Source organism: Anolis sagrei, chromosome X (genome assembly GCF_037176765.1).
Source record: "Anolis sagrei isolate rAnoSag1 chromosome X, rAnoSag1.mat, whole genome shotgun sequence".
Taxonomy (NCBI): Eukaryota; Metazoa; Chordata; class Lepidosauria; order Squamata; family Dactyloidae; genus Anolis; species Anolis sagrei.
This window is the reverse complement of record NC_090034.1, coordinates 64,177,656-64,198,740: the sequence shown is the minus strand read 5'-3', so window position 1 is coordinate 64,198,740 and position 21,085 is coordinate 64,177,656. Positions and strand designations below refer to the sequence as shown.

Sequence of the window (21,085 nt, the reverse complement as noted above, 5' to 3'; positions counted from 1 at the left end):
ATATTAAGACACAAATAGTGTTCAATTCAGCAAGAAAACCTGCTAATGAGATCTGAAAAGTAATCTCTGATAAGAAAGGGACAGTGATAAGGGAAATGTTTGCAACATTCCTTATGTTAAGAAGGAAGTCAACACAAGCCTTGTTTTGTCAACACCAATCAAGAAGAGTCAACATCTGGCCAGGAAACTGAGATGGATCCAGGATGGAAGACATCTATCATTCATTTACAACTTTGGGACAAAATCAGAAGAATATTCCTCTAAAAGACTTAGTCTAAAATGATCAAATTGTGACCGACCTGAGGAGTCTGGTTCACCCGCTATGCTCTGCTGCATGGAAAGGAGAGAGATAGTGTACCTAAGGAGAGTGACAGATATGCTATGAGAAAGCATGATTCTGGTCACTTTGGGGCTTCTTTCTCTAGGGAAGTGGAAGAAGTGCGCTTTTGGAGTCTTAGATTTTGTGCAGGGAGTCAGGTTCTGCTGTATGGAAAACAGAGATCTGGTCCTTGGCATTGTTCTTAGGGAAATAAGTTTTGGCATTTCGGGGTTTTGACATTATGGAAGTTTTGGAACTATGCATTGGCAGGCTGCAGGAAATCAGGGTCTGGCCTAACAGGTGCTTCTCCAAGGAGGGAGAAAATGATATGGTAATACTTGAATGCCTGAGGATAAATGCGTGTAAATGTGGTGTGAATGTTGAGTGAAAATGTAATTCCCCTTTGTTTGTTTGTTTGTTGATCAATGTAATTGTAAATCCAATGTAGTTGCATAGAATCTATATGACTGTATGTCCAATGTCATTCTTTATCTAAATGTTTTTCTGTAATCTGATATATCCTCTCACACTGGAAATTGCAATAAAAAGAACCTATGCTTCAAAGTTATTGAAAAGTCATTCATGACAATTATGGATTTTGCCTCAAAGTTCATGGGCTCTATGGTATTCTCTCTCCACCTTCCTATAACTTGCTATTGCCTAGTAACAGGTTTTCTTTCATGTAAATGCCTTCTTCATCAGCAATGAATCTAATATTATAGGTGTGTATTTTATAGAAATGCTTTGATGTGCATTGCTTATGGAACTGAATTTTAATATGTGTGTTTGTAGAATTTGTATAGTATGTGTGTATTTTTGACTCTGCTGTGACCCGCCTTGAGCCATGAGGAGAGGTGGGTATGAAATACAATAATAATAATAATAATAATAATAATAATAATAATAATAATTCTGATGTCTTTGCCTTACTGCGATCAGTTTTGAATCATCCTACGAAGGCCCCAATCCAAGTCTTTAGTTCCCATTGCTGAATTCCATCTTGTCTTTACTAATAATATAATATAGTATATTGTATATACATATAATATTTATAATATTATAATGTAATACAATATAATACTAGTAATAATACAATTTTATAATTATAATTATATATTTACATTACATGTAATATTACTAATAATATTACAATATAATGGTATAGTGCAATATAGTAATATATAATACGGATATTGTACTATGCTAATAATATAATATATTGTATGAAAATATATTTTGTAAGCCACTCTGAGTCCCCTTCGGGGTGAGAAGGGCGGCATATAAATGCCGTAAATAAATACATAAATAAATAAATTTCCCTTTAGGACTTACCACAGAATGCTTCTTGAAATTTTTTAGTCAGCTTCTCAATTACACTGTAGCTTTCCACATAGTCCACATGCTCATCCAGAGGTTGACTGGCTATCTGTCGCAAAGTGTGCATATCCACACGGCCCACGCCAATAGCAAAGATTTCGATTCCAAGAGCCCTCGCCCTTGCGGCTACATCCTTCACCGCATCCTGGGGACGCCCATCAGTAACTATGATAGCCACCTAAGGATAAGAGAGAGAAGACTCAACAGACTGACCAATCCAGCATCGTTTTCTAATTCTGGTTTCACTCCATTAGCGTCCAACATAAAGCATAACATAATACTAGCGTAGTGCCTGCTGCTACTTATTCATCACATAATAGTGGCATTTTTGCCTTTTCCGTTGGAAAAGGGTGGTACGACTATTACATGATGAGGAATCATTATTCCTAGTAGTATGGAATTGATAATTTGTATAAATGTTGGGATTGTATAACAGTGTAAACCCAACATTTATACAAATTATTGATTCTATACTACTAGGAATAATTAGTACAATAGATGTTCTCAAGGTAGAATTCTTTAATTCAAACATTTACTGAGATCCTTTTATCTTGCTTGTATAATTTAAATCTGTACACACAGTGGTTGTGCTACATGGCCCTTTTGCTGACTAACAACATCGTACTATTTATTGCCGATCTGCTAATGTGTTTGTTTATTGTTTATTGCAGAGAGAATCATGGCTGTTTCTGCAGTGAAAAAAAGTTGTATATTGAAGGCATTGGAAAATAGTTAGGCATCATCCATAAATGCAAAACTGCATGGCTGGAATTTAGGCATGTGCAAAAAATTAGGAAGTGCTGGAAATCATAAGAAAATCAGAAGTTTTGTAAGTCATATATAAAACATTTGTGTAGCCCTCACCAAATATTTTAGAATTGAAACTGACTCCATACTTTTTTGTTTTAGTTTTGTAAATCTTGGAAGGTTGCCAAAGTCAGCTTCATAGCAAAGCAAAGCCAAAAAGGCTGCTTACCTGCCTGTCTTGAATTAATGTAGTTTCTCTCAGCATTAGGTGCCATGAAAGAGGGAGCAGTGCATCTTGGGAACAGCACAGAACTCTGGGAAGTGTAGTTTGGGAAGGGGAATGAACTCTCAAGCATTTCACAATATAGACAATAGCTTGATGGCCCCTTTTCTTAAGCCTCAGAGGATCAGGCCACTTAAGAATTGGGTAACCTTTTGGATACTTTAATCACTCTTCACAAAGGATATTTCACTTCTGCCAGGAGAAGGGGATGTTGCTGCATCCCAAAACAATGACATTGCCTTCCCCAGTAAGATGGATCAGGAGATCCTCATCAAGATATCAATATCGCTGTACTTTTTGACAATGGGCTGGCTCCGAGGGGCCAGACAGAAATGTTATTTCAAGACTCTGTATCAATGGCTAGGTCAGGCTTGAGGGCTTACAGCAATCGCTTCAATTGCCTGTCAATAGGGTCCTCTTAATCCAGGGGTCGGGAACCTATGGCTCGCGAGCCAGGTGTGGCTCTTTTGATGAGTGCATCTGGCTCGCCCGTGTATTCCCTTGGAAAGGAACTGAGCCCGCCTTTGGCTGATTAGGCCCCGAAGGAAGGGAGGAGGGAAGGAAGGGAGAAGGGAAGCAACGGGGAGAGCCTGCTTCCTTGAGAGGCAACGCTGGTAAAGGTCACCAAGGCAGCTCCCCACGGACTCTTGCCTCCTCCCAAGTCAGCCAAGACATGTTCCCAGAAAGAGAGAGAGCTACGCGGGACTGAAACAGTCAGGGAACAGGGCAAATGGGCCATGCGATCAGGAGGAAGGGAATCCGGGGAAAGTGAAGGGCGCGGGGAGAGCCTGTCGCGCTTACCTGCCCAACTCGGCTCCCTTCCCATAAGCCGAGGCACAAACAGCCCAGCTAATCCGCTTTGCGAAGCAGCAGCAGCAGCCGCGGTCCTTCCCCTTTCGGCCTCCCCTCCGCGCTTTCTTTGCAGCACCACCAAGTCGCCGGCTGGACTTCGCCTCAGTTGCTTCCCGAGCCCAGTGCCAGGAGCGCACGCCCTCCCCCGGCAACCTGCAGCTCCGTCGGCCCCGCCCCCTGTTCGCTAGGCTGAGACACGCCCCCTGCCCGGGCTAGGCCCCGCCCCCCACCAGGTATGTGGGCCGAGCCACGAGGGAGGGTTAAGGGATGGCTCTCTGAGTCAAAAAGGTTCCCGACCCCTGTCTTAATCCTATCACCAAGCTACTATTTTTCTTCGTTTTACGGTTGCCGCACCTCCTTGCACACCATTGGGTGAGCGGCCAAAGTGGGGCTCGGGTTCCCATTGGACAAGCCGCACCAGCCCCCGGCCGCTCCTCCCGGCTCGCTGACATTACAGCCAATCACAGCAAAGCCAGCACACAGGGCAGGTGTGGGAAATTTGAATGGAAAAAATTGTATATATTGTTTAGTTTTCTGTATTGGAACCATGGTGGTTTCTTCAGCAGATTACTGCAGGCGTCACCCTTTTCCAACTGGAACAGAAATAAATACCTCGGTTGGTTCTCTTCAACTTGGTGAGATTTGTTCTGGAATACTGGCTTCTTTTTTCACCAGGCTAAACCCCCAGTGGCTTGGATCTCACTATCCACAGCCATTCTAAATTGCTCAACAACACAATGAAGTATATAGAGCAAACTTGGGCCTTCCCTCCAGGTGTTTTGGACTTCGACTCCCACAATTCCCAACAACCTCAGGTCCCTTCCTTTCCCCCCTCAGCCTTTTAAGTGGAAAAGGAAAGCCAATTGTGGGAGTTGAAGTCCAAAACACCTGGAGGGAAGGCCCAAGTTTGCCCATGCCTGATATAAAGCATTTCACTCTGGGAGAATGATGTTATTTTGGAAATTATTCAGGAAAGAACAGAAAATGAACATCATAGACTCACAGAGTTCGGAGATCACAAGGACTATCCAGTCCAACCTGCCAGCTATGCAAAACACACATTCAAACCAAGGGAGCTTGGAAAGCTTGAAGAAATGATCTTTTAGAAATATTTGTAAAGATAAGCTAAGAAACTGCTTGAAAGAAAAACCTGCTTCATTGTTCAGCTTGGGAGGTGTGTTTAGGTGGATCATATACGACATAAGTAATAATCATGTAGACACAAGCTGATTGGACCCTTAGGTACCCACCTGATTTGCCTGAAAATCATCAGAGAAGGAGAAAGCCAACCCCCCAAATCCTCATACCTTGTTAATCTCTTGTAATCGCACTCTGGCACCTTCGCCTTCACTAAATGCCCTGTTGATTGCAAACTGGATCGCCAGGCCTGTCATGGTGCCAGTGGAGAGGGGCTCAATCCTGCGCACGGCTTGCAGGAGGGGGGCCTTTGTCCGGTGAGTCTTGAGGGAGAATTCGTTCTTGACTGCACTGGCATAATTGACAACACCCACTCGAGTAGCATTGGGACCCACATCCAGTGACTCAATGACTTGGGACAAAAAGACCTTGACTTGCTCAAATTCATTGGGACGCACGCTCCGGGAGCTGTCAATGATGAACACCAGGTCTGTGGGTCTTGTCCTGCAGTGGACACCTGTGTGAGAAAAAAAAAATAAGTAAAGGTAAAGGTTTCCCCTTGACATGAAGTCCAGTTGAGTCCAACTCTGGGGGAGTGGTGCTCATCTCCTTTTCTAAGCCAAAGAGCCAGCATTGTCCGTAGACACCTCCAAGGTCATGTGGCCAACATGACTGCATGGAGCACCTTTCCACCGGAGTAGTACCTACTGATCTACCCACATTTGCATGTTTTCGAACTACTAGTTTGTGTAGTACTATTTGGGTGGGTGGGATTGCAGCCTTGTGGTTCTTTCCTATGTGGCACTGAAAAAATTGGCACAACCTATCCTGCAGTCTGATCCATGAAAAATGTCAAATCATGGAAAGAGGGCTAAATATTGTAATGTTTGCAAACATGTTGCTGTAGTTGAGAAGATACAATGCTAATAAACACATTATATTCATGAGGTGACTTCAGGATCAAATGGATGAGATGCCCTGGCCTCTCATGTTCTGACCTTTCCGATCCCTTTTATTGTAATGCCTTGGCTTCTCGGTATACCTTTTTTTTTTTACCCCTTTTCATTATTTGCATGCAAACATTTGCAAAATAATAAAATTGCTATGCACCTATTTAGCTTCACTATTTCTTTTCTTTTGGAGAGGGCAGTATTAATAAACAGTCGTGCATGCACATTATCTGCAGCTTTGCATATATTTATAATAAAGGTCAAACATATAATTAAACTATCCAAAAATGCAACTAGTTTAAAAAATAAACTATTAAAAACAACAAATAAACAAAACACAGATACAGCACAATTCTGCAAAACCCAGTCCCCTTGAGCAGCCCGTCTTCAAAGGACTGCTGAAATCATAATCGTCATCATAAAATAAAGTCTACAGAAAAATAGTAAAATGGGTTCCAGTTTAACTTCTTTCAGAAGAAGTTTCAGAGTCTGGGAGCAGCTACTGAGGAGGTCCTCTCCTATGTTCCCACCAGAGGATGATAATGATTACGATGATGGTGATGATGATACTTTGGTTACACAACTCTCTTCACAACTTGAGGCAGAGTACAATGTAGTTAAAATGAACAAATAAAACAAGTGACCATAAAAAACATATATTAAATTTTGACAGCTCTGAGAAATCGTTCTACAGTCAATGAAAGGGTTTTTTGAGTGATGTTGCCAGATGTGCCTGTAACCAATCTGGCTGCTAACTGGAGTTTCCAATCCTGTTATAGGAGTAATGATATCGGAGGTGACTCCCCCAGGACTCTGTAAAAGATGGTTCAAAACCAAGGAATTCATAGTTTTACCAAGGACACCAGGCTAGAATGATCCTATAATACCCTATCTCTCCCCCATGTGGGAACCTAAGGCTCTTTCCGTGGCCCCATGGCCCCACATGGCAATGCCCCGTAACCCACACTTTATGGACTTTCTATGAACTTTTAAAAAACTTTAATAAACTTTTCATGAATTTTGCAACTCTTATGGACCCTATACCAAACCCTTATGAACTTTTATGATATTTCACTGATCTATACGAACCTTTGATGGACTCTGGAGGGAAGGAGGGCTGGCATGATTCCCTTTGCAGTTTGCATGATATATCCTCCCCTTCCCCATATCCCTATATGAAATATGAAGAAATGCCACCTTTTCGTGAACCCAGCACGTTGTGGCTTTGGGAAGCCTTCTCTCACTTTCTGGGCCAGCTAATCCCTAGACGAAAGGACTCACCAAAAACTCTTTGCATGACTGATAAAACATATGACCCTATTTCTTCAGGCTTTGGAGGGCGAAAAGGCTAGCCCACCTGAGAGATGGGTCCTGTTGACAATTTAATCACCTCTCACAAAAAGTGTTTGGTCACCTCAGTCCCCTTCCATTGTGTCAATTCCTCTGGCTGATACTGATCCAAGATATCATCAACAGACCCCATATCCAGGACTCAAGGACAACATAGGGACTGACTTCCTAGTCAGTCAAAGAAATATTTCCAGGAACCAAAGACAATAGACAAGCTGGCTTGAGAGCTTAGGAAAAGCTATCACTAGCAATTATACAAACATTAGTCATTTAATCCATACATCTTTCCTCCTGGTTCCTCCTCCCTTCCCATTGGCTGAGAGGCCGAAGAGGCGCTGTCTAAGCTGGCCGCACCTCCCAGCCAGCTGATGACTCCAACCAATCAGCATGAAGCTGGCGAGGGGGGCGGGAGTGGGAAATTTGAATTTGACAGCTCTGTGTTTCCTATAAAAACTGTAATATTTCCCTTTGCATGGCATGTCGGTTTTGGCAAATGATTGCAGTTTGACTCCAGCTGGAACAAAATAAACATCTTGGTGGCTTCTGCTTCAACTTGGTGAGATTTATTCTGGAATAAATCTCTTTTCTCACCAGGCAACCCACAATGGCTTGGGCCTAATCCACAGCCATTCTAAATTGCTTGACAACAGCATCCCAACATACAGTGCATTATAAATTTCCAACCTTGAGTTTACCTGTGCGCACTACCATCTTTAGGTCTTCCAATTTTAGAAAGTAGCACAGCTGGCACGTCAGCCAAAACTGATAATAAACACTTCCAGTTGTTGCATCTATCTGGGCTGATATTGGGGAGACTTGTGCAGGAGCTTTGTTAGGCCGTGCTGCAGGAGAGACCCTGGGGCCTGATTATTTGCCATCCAGCTTTGTTGCCTGCTCAGCCCTGGGCTTACTTACAAGGAGACCTGCAGCCACAACCCCATTCCAGCCAGCCGACCCACCAGCCTCCAAGGACTGACCTAAAGGCCTGGGGGAGCTTTGTTGGGCTCTGCTAACGGAAAGATCCTGGGGCCTGAGTATTTGCTACCTGGCTTTGCTACCTTGCTCAGCGTGGACTTTCCCACAAGGAGGCCAGTGGCTGCGCCTCCTTACATCTAGTGCCACTGGCGTACGATAATCTCAGCTTTTCCAGGGTCTTTTCCATTGCCCCTCCGCTGCCTTTGCTGCCTCTGGTGCTGCTAGTGCACAGCCCTTCTGGGCCTAAGCCAGCCGGGCTGCCCTTAAGAGCCCCCTCCACTTGGCCTTAGATATCATCCCAGAGTTCTTTTGACTATAATCCACTCAAGTTTTAATTGGGGTTAATAATTGTGGCCTGGTTGATTAATTCCACTCTAAACTGGACATTGAGTATTGATATCAAATACTTTACTTCACAATCTAAACCGCAGCACTCCTGCACTTTAAGGTCATTATTATTATTATTATTATTATTATTATTATTATTATTATTATACTTTATTTGTACCCCGCTAGCATCTCCCAAGGGATTCGATGCGGCTTACAACAGGCCGGAGCCCAGCACAACACAATACAACAATACAACAATACAATATATAGCAAATAAAACAGTTAAAGCAGAAAAAACAACAGCAATAACAATACAACAGGGCATTATTAAAAACTGAGCCGGCTGAAGTGGGGTACAGGGTTAAAAGTGCTGAAAAAAGTGTCGGGGGGATATGAGATTAAAGTATAAGTGCGGTGTGCGTTGAGGGTGATCTTGACTCTACTAAAGTGCTTCTGGGCTTTGGTAGTGGGGTTCCTAATCTGAGAGGGCACGTTGGAATAGCCAGGTTTTCAGGTTTTTTCTAAAAACCGCCAAGGTGGGGGCCTGTCTGAGATCTTTCATGAGGGCATTCCAGAGGGGGGGGGCCCACCACAGAGAAGGCCCTGTCCCGCGTCCCCACCAAACGCGCCTGCGAGGCAGGTGGGATCACGAGCAGGGCCTCTCCTGATGACCGGAGCGAGCGTGTGGGTTCGTAGACTGTGATGCGGTCTCGTAGGTAGGATGTCTTGTGTTTCAAAATTGTGGCACCTGTACTCTAATCCTGTAGCCTTCTACATGAGCACGTCATATCGTTTGACCCCATGGTAAGAATGCATAAGACCACTTTGACTAGCAGGCTAGTGCTTGGCCTGTGGGGGGGGGGTGTCTCTGTGTGTGATTGGGAAACTCTGCTTTTAATCTGTTTTATACGTTTTCAAGCTCCTTCTGAAGACTGCCAATGTTGGGGCCTGTCTAATATCCTTAGGGAGGGAGTTCCAGAGTCGTGGGGCCACCACCAAGAAGCCCCTGTCCCTTGTTCCCACCAATCGCGCCTGTGAAGCAGGTGGGATTGTGGCCAGGGCCTCTCCAGATGAACGAAGAGATCGTGTGGGTTCGTATACAGAAATGCGGTCACGGAGGTAGATAGGTCCCAAACCGTTTAGGGTTTTGTAGGTAAGCACCTGCTCCTTGAATTGGGCCCGGAAAATGAATGGCAGCCAATGGAGCTCCTTAAACACGAGGGTTGACTTCTCCCTGTAAGGAGCGCCAGTTAACAGCCTGGCCGCCACCCGTTGGACCAACTGTAATTTCCAAGCCGTTTTCAAGGGCAGCCCCACGTAGAGGGCATTACAGTAGTCCAATCTAGAGATGACTAAGGCATGGACTACCCCGGCCAGATCCGCCTTCACGAGGTACGGTCGCAGTTGGCACACGAGACTCAATTGTGCAAAAGCCCTCCCAGCCACCATCAACGCCTGAGCTTCAAACGTAAGTGATGAGTCCAGGAGGAAATATAGTACCGTATTTTTCGGCATACAAGGTGACTGGGGGTATAAGACGACCCTCCAACTTTTCAACACAAAATACAGAGTTAGGGATATACTTGCCGTTTAAGATGACTCTGCATTCCATGGAGGGGGTAATGGCCTGCTGGGCTGTCCCCGCGTCCCCCGTTGCTCTACCCAATCTACTTTCAAGGCCCTCTTCCGAATGCCATTGGGCTCGCCTTAGGCCCAAGGAAGCGCCTCTGGAAGACAACTCCCAGCAGCCCCGGGTGGCAGCGGGCCTGGGATGTGTTCCCAGAGGCATTCTGGGAGCAGTAGGAGTCAAGGAACTACTGCTCCCAGAATTCCTCTAGGAGCACATCCAAGTCACGCCGCCGCCCAACGCTGCCAGGAGTCATCTGGAGACACTTCCTTGGGCCTCTGGAAGATGACTTCCAGCAGCCCTGGGTGGCGGTGTACCTTGGATGTGCTCCCAGAGGCATTCTGGGAGCAGTAGTTCCCTGACTCCTATGGCTCCCAGAATGCTTCTGGGAGCACATCCAAGGCATGCTGCTGCCCAGCGCTGCTGGGAGTCAGCGTCCGGAGCTGCTTCCTTGGGCCTAGGCAAGCCCAGTGGCCTTTGGAGGAGGTAAGCAGTGAAGGTGGAGGAGGTCCTTGAACAGGGGCTGCAGGGAAAGCACAGTGGGGCATCACCCCCAGCTGGTCTCCGTGATAATGGGGCCTGCCACTCTTTCTCCCCATGCCCTCCCTCCCTCCTCAGGCCGTGCCACTAAGGGAGATTTTTTTTCTTTTACGTATTATTTTAATTTATACCCGGCGTACTAGATGACCCCCGACTTTTCATAAGATTTTCCAGGCTTAAAAAGTCGTCTAGTACACCGGAAAATACGGTAAGTAAGTAAGTGAGTGAGTGAGTAAGGAGTCCTTGTCCCAAGTGACAAACACAGTCTTTCAGAGGAGCGTATCCTCATCCAGAACTGGGTGGCACCACCCCACACAGATGTACCTGTGAGGGTGGTCAGGCATAGACTAGGCTTTCTGCAGAGGACCATGGGCTGGCACATATGGGAGAATACATTCTTCAAATAACCTGGACCTCATCTACACCAACCATTTAATGCATCTTCAAGACAACTACAAAATGCATGCTACCAATGCAGATTAAAAGGGTTACAATGCATTCAAGAAAGACACAGGAAAGTCCAAAATAAGGCCTTTAATGCACTGCAGCAGATCCAATATACGGAATCCTAGACCTCAGGACAAAATTGGCTCCCAAAAGCAGAATGTATAATAAGACACTCACCCTCACTGAGGAGCTTTGTAGAACTTGGAACGCACGATGAGAGGGGTGCCAAAAATGCTCCGAGGGCATGGCTGGCTAGCAGGGAGCTAACTGACTCCATGGAAAAGATAATTGGTGACTCTTAACTGTCACTTGCTCTTTCTTTTACCTCCTATGCCTCTGAAGCACTGATGCACACCTCTCCCAGAAATGTGTGTGCATGAGGAAAGCAGAGTTGATGCCTAAGTGAGGCCACTCTGAGTGCCCTTGTAGGGAGAAGGGCAGGATAGAAATGTACGAAATCTATATAAATAAAAATGTAATGTTTGTTTGTGATACCATCAGAACTCAGAAACCCCTGGACCAATTGACACCCAATTTGGACACAAGACACCTAACAACCCAATGTATGTTCTCCACTCAAAAAAACCCCCAAAGAAACAGCAGAAACCCCAAAAATCCACACAAGGGAAGAGCTGCCGTTACAGCATTGAGAACCAAGCGCGTGCGCACACACGGCCATATAAAGCTTCCACCCTCACCACGGCAGGGAGCTTCCTCCCTCACGGCAGCATACTTGGGAGCCTATCCCGCACACATGGCCACACACATAAACACCACTTCGCCTTCCCCTTGCCCTTTGCTTTTTCTTTTAAAGGTGACGCGAAAGAAGGCGAAAAAGAGGCATTTCGCCATGACGGTTGTGTGTGAGTGAGAGAGAACAGGGAAGGAATCTCCCCGCAAGGCTTGCAAGCCCTCCTTCTTACTCCCTTCGGGCAGCTTCCTCTCCTTCTCATTCCTCCTTCTCCTGCCTCTTTCCTTCTCTCCCTCACTCCTTCCCCTTGAACTTCCCAGGCGATCTCCATGGCGCCATGATCCCTTCCTCTTCACCTTCCTCCTTGCATGGTGTGGCAACGGAGGAAAGAGAGAAAGGAAGAAGGGAGGAAAGAAGGAAGGAAGCATGGGAAAAAGGGGAGAGCACGCCTTGCACAGCCCGGGGGGTAGAGAGGTAGAGAGAGAGAGAGGTAGAGAGAGTTACAGAGAGGTAGAGAGAGGGAGAGAGAGAGAGGTAGAGAGTGAGAGAGGTAGAGAGAGGGGGGTAGAGAGTGAGAGGTAGAGAGAGAGAGAGAGAGGTAGAGAGAGAGAGAGAGGTAGAGAGAGAGAGCCAGCATTGTGCATAGACACCTCCAAAGTCATGTGGCCACTGGCATGACTGCATGGAGCGCTCTTACCTTCCTGCCAGAGTGGTACCTATTGCTCTACTCACATTTGCATGTTTTTGAACTGCTATATGAATTGAAAATAATTCTATCTATCTATCTTTTACAACTTGGCAACATACACATGTTGGCAGAGCAACAGTGAGTGCGTATGGGTGTGTGGAGTTGCGAAAATATAGTGGAATTAATGCACATGCAAGATCATCCCCACAATAACCCCTCAAGAGATGTACTCCAGCAGAGCCACTTATTACCTGCGTGACTGTGTGTATTTGAGGGGAGAGTTGAGGAAATACAGTAAAACTAACATCCATGTAGGCATTCTCCACAACTTCCTTTCACAACTTGCCATATTATCCACACCCATACATGTATGCGTGTGTGTGCATGCACTATATCTCCCCCCAAAGAAAGGAGACAAAGAGACAAAGAGGGAGGGAAGGTTGGCCACAGCAACGCGTGGCGGGTACAGCTAGTAAATAACTAAATAAATAAGAGTGGCTTTTTGGCCAGGTTCCATGGCAAACATATAATCACCTTCATGGCCTCAAACTATTCCAGATCTGTCAGCCTAATCACCACACTGGAAAAACAGTTACTCCAAAACTGGTTCCAGACTGCATTAAATGGTCAGTGTAGAAGTATGCCCAGACATGAAGTGGCAGCTATTGGAGCCCTTACAACAAGCAGCCAGCCTAGTTAACAAGCCAGCATAACTTCAGATCAGCGGAAGGTTCCAAACACTCTTCAAAGACAGTCCCACTTAGCACATGTTAACAGGGATCAAAATGGGATATAACTACCATGGAGACCCAAGCTTTCAGGCTTAGACGTGAATCTAGGATTACACCAAACTTCCTAACCTATGTCTTCAAGGTAGTGCAACCTCTTCCAAGCACAGTCGTAATCTGATTGATTGAGCTATTGAATTTAGATTCTGCCTTTCTCTCCAAGGAGGATGTCAACCTCCTCATCTACATGCTAATATCATCTGACCCCAAAGCTTCAGATGACCCTTCCCAATAGTTTCATATATATGTTAAAGAACATGTGGAACTCTAAAGTACCCAACAAGTCAAAAGCCAAAGTTTCAAACAGGAGTCACCCAACTCCATGTTCTGGGCTTGCCTCAACCAGGGATGAACAGAATCACTGTAAAACTGTCTCCATGTTTAAAATGGAGGTCTTTGAAGCTCTACTCTTCCCTCTTCCCTCCTTCCTCTGAGGCTTCAAAAAGCCGGGAGGGCTCTGGTTCTCCCCTTCCTCCTCCTTCCTCCAAAGAGCTCCATTTCCAATTTTGTAAAGTGCCCTGCCTTGGAAGAAGGAGAGAGGGAGGAAGGAAGAATGAAGCTCAGGAGCTCTCCATTTTATAGTTTTTAAAGTGCCTTGCCTTCAGAGACAGAAGACAGGAAGAGAGAATCAGCCCCAAATGGCTCTGTGACAATTACGCAAGGAGCATTGGGGGGGGGGGGGGGACGGACAATTTTGCCTCCCCCAAAACAGGGGCGTGACAATTAGGCAGTGGCAACTATTATGCAATGAAATACAATAAATGGAAGCCATCTTTTCCAAATTCTAACTAGAGTGAGAAATACAACTGATTCATATCCCATGGCATCGCTTAGGGAAAGCCTACAGTGATAGCTTGACTTAAGAGTTTAATTCTTAACTCAAATTGATCTCAAATGGATTTCAAATCAAATTGCCCCATTGAAATGCTATTAATCCATTCCAGTCCCAAAAATACCACACCATTTTTGTTAAGTGTTTTTAAATAAGAAAAATATACTTTATTAATAACAAATAATGTATCAAAATAATAATAATGATACATAATAAAAAAGAATATCAAGAAATAGAATTAGAAAGTGACAGACTGGTCACAATTAAGCCTTTTTTTTGAAACAAGAGAAGATGAAAATCATGCTACATTAAAAGGGAAAAGAATATTTAAACAACTTGGAACCAAAAAGAAATCAAGATATGGCAATAAAGTACCCTAACAAACCTGACCCGCAGCCAAGAGAAAGGAAGATCTAAAAATTTCCCACTTTTTTCTTTTTTTCTTTTTTTCTTTTCTTTTCCTCTTTTTTTTCTTTATTTCTTTATTTCTTCCTTCCACTTCCCACTCACCTCCTTCATTTTGACTTCCCCCTCTCTTTTCCCAAATTTTACTTGTAGAAAAAATCAATAAAGATAATTTAAAAAAAAAGAAATAAACTGGATTTGTTAAGTGTAGAACATGTATTTTCCTTCAAGATTAGACTTCACTTTTCCTGCTATGAGTGGAAAACTTCAGTAAAATTATTCTGCAATGATCATTTAGAACAACAGGTATCTGTGTAACTTGCCTATTTTAATCAGGATAGAAGTTTTCTTATGATAGACTTCTGTCCCCTGAGCTTTCCTACAATGCCCCAAAGCCCTGGGATTGCAGAAATAGCAGCAATAAAGACAAGAGCAAGGAGCTTTCCTGGCTGCTGCCTTAAAGCCCTGCTCTTGAGCTTACTCGTAACTCAAATCTCAGCTCGCATGTCAAAGCAAAAAGTTGACCAAGCAATGGTTCATATCTCAAAAACCTAATAAGTTTGTTCACTTGTAAATTAGGATTTCACTGTATTTTATAATCAATTCCAGAACACCAAGACAGACTTGAGTCATATTGGTGCACACGTGTCCCTTAATTATTGTTGCGCAGGGAGCTATTCAGTAGTTTCTTCCTAATACTTTCCCCCTGCTTTGCAAATAGCAAGTATGTACTCGCTTGGCCAACTGTGGGTCAGTGGAGGAGACCATAGCTTACAGAAGGTGTTTCCAGTCTTTGGCATTACTAAGGACAGATTTGTGTCCAGAGGAGGGCGGCTAAAATGATCAAGGGTCTGGAGAACAAGCCCCATGAGGAGCGGCTTAGGGAACTGGGCATGTTTAGCCTGAAGAAGAGAAGGCTGAGAGGAGATATGATAGCCATGTATAAATATGTGAGAGGAAGCCACAGGGAGGAGGGAGCAAGCTTGTTTTCTGCTTCCTTGGAGACTAGGACGCAGAACAATGGCTTCAAACTACAAGAGAGGAGATTCCATGTGAACATTAGGAAGAACTTCCTGAGTGTGAGAGCCGTTCAGCAGTGGAACTCTCTGCCCCGGAGTGTGGTGGAGGCTCCTTCTTTGGAAGCTTTTAAGCAGAGGCTGGATGGCCATTTGTCAGGGGTGATTTGAATGCAATATTCCTGCTTCTTGGCAGGGGGTTGGACTGGATGGCCCATGAGGTCTCTTCCAACTCTTTGATTCTATGATTCTATGATTCGTAAAAACGGGAAAACAACCAGGGGTGACAGGGATGGGAAATATATGAACCTCCAGATGTCATTGGACTATGCCTTCCATGAATCTAGTCAAAATATCCATAGTGAACAATGGCAACGGCTGATAGGAACTGAACATTTGGACACATTTTCCATCTCTCATATGTACTAAATGCTTCCATGTGGGCTAAATTAGCCAATTATCTGATACAGCTTAAGGCAATGTTTTTTGTTCCTGATTCTGTGGCCAACCAAGTACCTCTATAAAAGCAGGACCTAAAGGTATCTACTACTGTTCTCACCCAGATGGGTCAGTTGCTAGCGGTATCAGTGGTATACTGATTCTGAAAATCAAGACTGGAAGCCTAGTAGCCACTAAAAAGAAGATATGATATAGAGGTGTAATAAAAGGACCTGAGAGAAGGGGAGTTCTTCTATGGGAAATAAAACTAGAGATATGGGAATATTGTTTTAAAAATATTTCGCCAAAGTGCAAATTTCTTCATATTTGAAGTGGAAACAGTTTATTTTCTTTCTTTTTTTAAAAAAAAAACTGATTATGGGGGAAAACTGAAATGAAAAGATGGGTCTCCTCCGACTCAGGTCTGGGTTTGAATCGCTATGTGTTAAATCATATGCACGCTGATTAGGCTGACCAGCTTTATTCCTGAATGGCTCCATATTTTTATCATTGTACATTAGGATCATTCGATATAATCCTCACCATAGAGGCAATAATACTTTGATTTCGTTATCTTTTTGAAGGATCAAGCGAATTTTGTAAATGTAGTCATATAAAGGATAGGAAGAAACTGACAATATCATAGAATCCTACAGTTGGAAGAGACTTGGTGGGCCATCCAGTCCAACCCCATTCTGCCAAGAAGCAGGAAAATAGCATTCAAAGCACCCTCGACAGATGGCCATCCAGCCTCTGCTTCAAAGCTTCCAAAGAAGGAGCCTCTCACTCAACTTTCTGACTGTATGAGAGAGAGTTCCACAGTTGAACAGTTCTCTCACACAGTCAGGAAGCTCTGCCTCATGTTCAGGTGGAATCTCCATCCTTTTGTGTAGTTTGAAGCCATGATTCCATTGCGTCTTAGTCTCCAGGGCAGCAGAAAACTGCCCTCATCATATCTCCTCTGAACCTCCTCTTCAACATCTTTATGAATGACTTAGATGAAGGGTTAGAAGGCAGGATCATCACGTTTGCAGACGACACCAAATTGGGAGGGATAGCCAATACTCCAGAGGACAGGAGCAGGATTCAAAACAATCTTGACAGATTAGAGAGATGGGCCAAAACTAACAAAATGAAGTTCAACAGGGACAAATGCAAGATACTCCACTTAGGCAGAAAAAACAAAATGCAAAGATACAGAATGGGGGACGCCTGGCTCATGAGCAGTACGTGTGAAAAATATCTTGGAGTCCTCGTGGACAACAAGTTAAACATGAGCCAACAATGTGATGTGGCGGCAAAAAAAGCCAATGGGATTTTGGCCTGCATCAATAGGAGCATAGTGTCTAGATCTAGGGAAGTAATGCTACCCCTCTATTCTGCCTTGGTTAGACCACACCTGGAATATTGTGTCCAATTCTGGGCACCACAATTGAAGAGAGATATTGACAAGCTGGAATGTGTCCAGAGGAGGAGGACTAAAATGATCAAGGGTCTGGAGAACAAGCCCTATGAGGAGCGGCTTACGGAGCTGGGCATGTTTAGCCTGAAGAAGAGAAGGCTGAGAGGGAATATGATAGCCATGTATAAATATGTGAGAGGAAGCCACAGGGAGGAGGGAGCAAGCTTGTTTTCTGCTTCCCTGGAGACTAGGACGCGGAACAATGGCTTCAAACTACAAGAGAGGAGATTCCATCTGAACATGAGAAAGAACTTCCTGACTGTGAGAGCCGTTCAGCAGTGGAACTCTCTGCCCCGGAGTGTGGTGGAGGCTCCTTCTTTGGAAGCTTTTAAACAGAGGCTGGATGGCCATCTGTCAGGGGTGATTTGAATGCAATATTCCTGCTTCTTGGCAGGGGGTTGGACTGGATGGCCCATGAGGTCTCTTCCAACTCTTTGATTCTATGATTCTCTTCTGTAGGCTAAACATGCCCAGCTCTTGAAGCCGCTCCTCAGAGGGCATGTATTCCAGACCCTTGATCCTTTGAGTCACCCTCCTCTGGACACATTCCAGCTTAGAGTCAACATCTCCCTTAAATTACGTTGCCCAGAAATGGCCTTTAACTTCTTCTGTATACTGGACACAATCACCAACAGTACCCAATGTCTTAATTGTCTTCTCAATATTTTGAATCCTGCTCCTGTCATCTGGAGTATTGGCTATCCCTCCCAATTTGGTGTCATCTGCAAACTTGATGATCCTGCCTTCTAACCCTTCATCTAAGTCATTAATAAAGATGTTGAATAGGACTGGGCCCAGGACCTGTTCAACATTAAATTTTTTTAATGCAAGGAATAGCAAAACTGACAAATTGTGCAATTTCTTGCTTGAACCTACATTTCACGTGTCCCTTCTCTTTTCTGAACAACCAAAGAATTTGTATTGCTGCAATTAATTATACAGATTAACTCAATCTATATCATACTGATGCCTTTATCAGGTGGCCCAACCAAAGAAGAACATCTTGCTTCATCTTGGCATCATCTGATGAGATGTTGGAAAATCAAACAATGGGAAAGAAAAAGGAAGGAAGGAAGGAAGGCCACCTCGGCTATTTATATAGCTTTGCTTGTTCGCTTTATGTATGACAGACACACAGCCTTCCTGATTCGTTCATTCCTTTATTACGCCTTGAAACCTTTTCACTAAATGTTATTTCCATTTGTTACTTTGAGTGAAAATATACGTAACCGTAAGTGTCAAAACTGCAGAGACCGTTGAGAAAAATTGCTATGATACTTAGAGCTTATTGTTGTTCTCGGAAAGCCAGATCAAACATAGGAATCTCAGTAAGTTTAATTGAGATGAAAGGTGCAGTTAAAAAGGGTTTCGGTTCATTGAATTCTAGTTTGTATGTACAATTTGAGTGAGGTCTTCAAGCGAGAAAAGTCCCCAGTTTAAATCTGAAATGGGTCTAATAGTGATCTAGAGGAAAGTGCTGACTAAAAAGGAGTATCAGCAAAATAAACTAGATGGCTACAAATATGTTATTCCTTTGAGACACCGAATCCATTCCAAAGCAAAGGTTACAGGAGCTGTTCAAGAATGAAGCCCTTGTCTCAGATGCTGAAGCAGGAGAGCTAAGAGAACAAGATGTATATGCTGTATGCCAGAACACCTGAGAAAAGTGCTGCTCTGTGAGATATTAGTATGGATGTACATCTTGATCTCAACTGCTGTTCCTTGGTCTTGCCCCCACAATTTACACCCCCCCCCCAAATTCTCTCCTATTTTCTTTGCCCTGTCATCCTAGCATGCGGGCTCAAATGGACAGCAAAGGCAAAGATATTACATTACTTACCCCTCTGCTGTGGAGGGACCCCCTTCACTCCCTGTTCCTGAACAAGAAGCAACAAAGAGAGCAGCAATGCAGAGAAAATCACTGCCATGGTTGCTGGATACAGGTGCCGCCGCCGTGTGGAGTGGTACGCTCTGGCCTTGGCCTTGGGGGTATTAATGGGTCACTCCTTAGAAAAGCAAGAGGCCAACCTATAACAGGGGTGAACAGTGGGGTGGAGTTCGGAGGGAGGAGATTGGATGAAAGCACAGAAAGACGAATATTGACAAGGAAAGGTCCCTTGGCCTTTCCCATTGCCTGGATTTGGGACAACACTTTCATTGCGGGACAAGGAAGTGGGAAGTAGTAAAAAGTGACCAGCAAGAGACTGGAATGTGAAGAATTTTTGATCTGAACAGGGAAGCCAGTCATATCAAGCTGAAGAAAGGAGTGTACCTGCCAATCAGGAGCTTTAATCTGGCCTGGGGTCTGCCGCACTGAGTCAACACCCTGCAATGTGTCAGCCCAGTGTCCCAGCCAAGTCTGAGACCTCGAGGGTATTGGGACAGGAGCCGTTGGGTTGGGTAAATAAGACCATGGGCTCATTGTACGCCGCAGATCAGGCATTTAAAAATAGCAGGTTTCTTATGGGTTTTGTTGTTTTTATTACCACTACTAGTCTTAGAAGAAGAGTGGGTGGTTATTAATTTTTTGGCAACAGGGAGTCAAGGAGAACAGAACAAAATAAAACTGAGTTCAGAGGAGGATGATCCATAACCTAACTCAAGAATCCAAATCATGGCAGCTTTACTTACTTTTTCAGTACTGTTCCATTATCTGGGTGGAGGCCAGTAGAGGTTGCTGGAGAGAGAAGAATAATCCATTTTATGGAGTGGGTAGGTTGAACATTTCCCCTTGTTTTCCTGTTATTCCCACCACCACCACACATGTTCCCTTTGTGTAAGCAACCCTCGTTTATGATAATGGAAGCGGGGAGGGTAAAGGTAAAGGTCCTCCCCTCCCAATAATAATAATAATAATAATAATAATAATAATAATAATAACCATCTTTATTTATACCCCGCCACCATCTCCCCAATGGGGACTCGGGGCAGCTGACATGAGGCCAAGCCCTTTTAAAAAATACAATACGGCACAGTAAAATACAGAATAAAAAAAAACAAAATGCATCAGAAAATAAATTACAATAACAGAAAGAAATAATAAAGCAAATTCACACAATATAAAATCGAACAGGATGGGCAGGCCAAATGGACAAGATAAAATAATAAAACCCTGGGTGAGGTAGGAATAGGAAATATGTAGCTGAGGGGGCCCAAGAAAATGAAACAGTGGGGCAAGGCTTTCAGTTTAGAATGGGGTAAAGTGTGTCATAGGGGCAACACTATAGATTGTTGTTCATTCGTTCAGTCGTCTCCGACTCTTCGTGACCTCATGGACCAGCCCACGCCAGAGCTCCCTGTTGGCCGTCACCACCCCCAGCTCCTTCAAGGTCAGTCCAGTCACTTCAAGGATGCCATCCATCCATCTTGCCCTTGGTCGGCCCCTCTTCCTTTTGCCTTCCACTTTCCCCAGCATAATTGTCTTCTCTAGGCTTTGCTGTCTCCTCATGATGTGGCCAAAGTACTTCAACTTTGTCTCTAGTATCCTTCCCTCCAATGAGCAGTCGGGCTTTATTTCCTGGAGGATGGACTGGTTGGATCTTCTCGCAGTCCAAGGCACTCTCAGCACTTTCCTCCAACACCACAGTTCAAAAGCATCGATCTTCCTTCGCTCAGCCTTCCCTAAGGTCCAGCTCTCACATCCGTAGGTGAGTACAGGGAATACCATGGCTTTGACTAGACAGATCTTTGTTGCCAGTCTGATGTCTCTGCTCTTTACTATTTTATCGAGACTGGACATTGCTCTCCTCCCAAGAAGTAAGCGTCTTCTGATTTCCTGGCCACAGTCTGCATCTACAGTAATCTTTGCGCCTAGAAATACAAAGTCTGTCA

General features: G+C 44.3%; 1 protein-coding gene across 1 annotated transcript in view; it reads right to left on the bottom strand.

Moving 5' to 3' along the window:
* The window catches only part of MATN1 (matrilin 1), a 32,407-nt gene extending 12,995 nt beyond the window's left edge, over positions 1-19,412 (bottom strand). Inside the window, 4 exon segments of the mRNA XM_060784685.2 lie at positions 1,652-1,874; positions 4,886-5,232; positions 19,095-19,242; positions 19,245-19,412. Coding sequence (XP_060640668.2) covers positions 1,652-1,874; positions 4,886-5,232; positions 19,095-19,242; positions 19,245-19,412 — 886 coding nt within the window.
* Between the last annotated feature and the right edge of the window lie 1,673 nt (positions 19,413-21,085).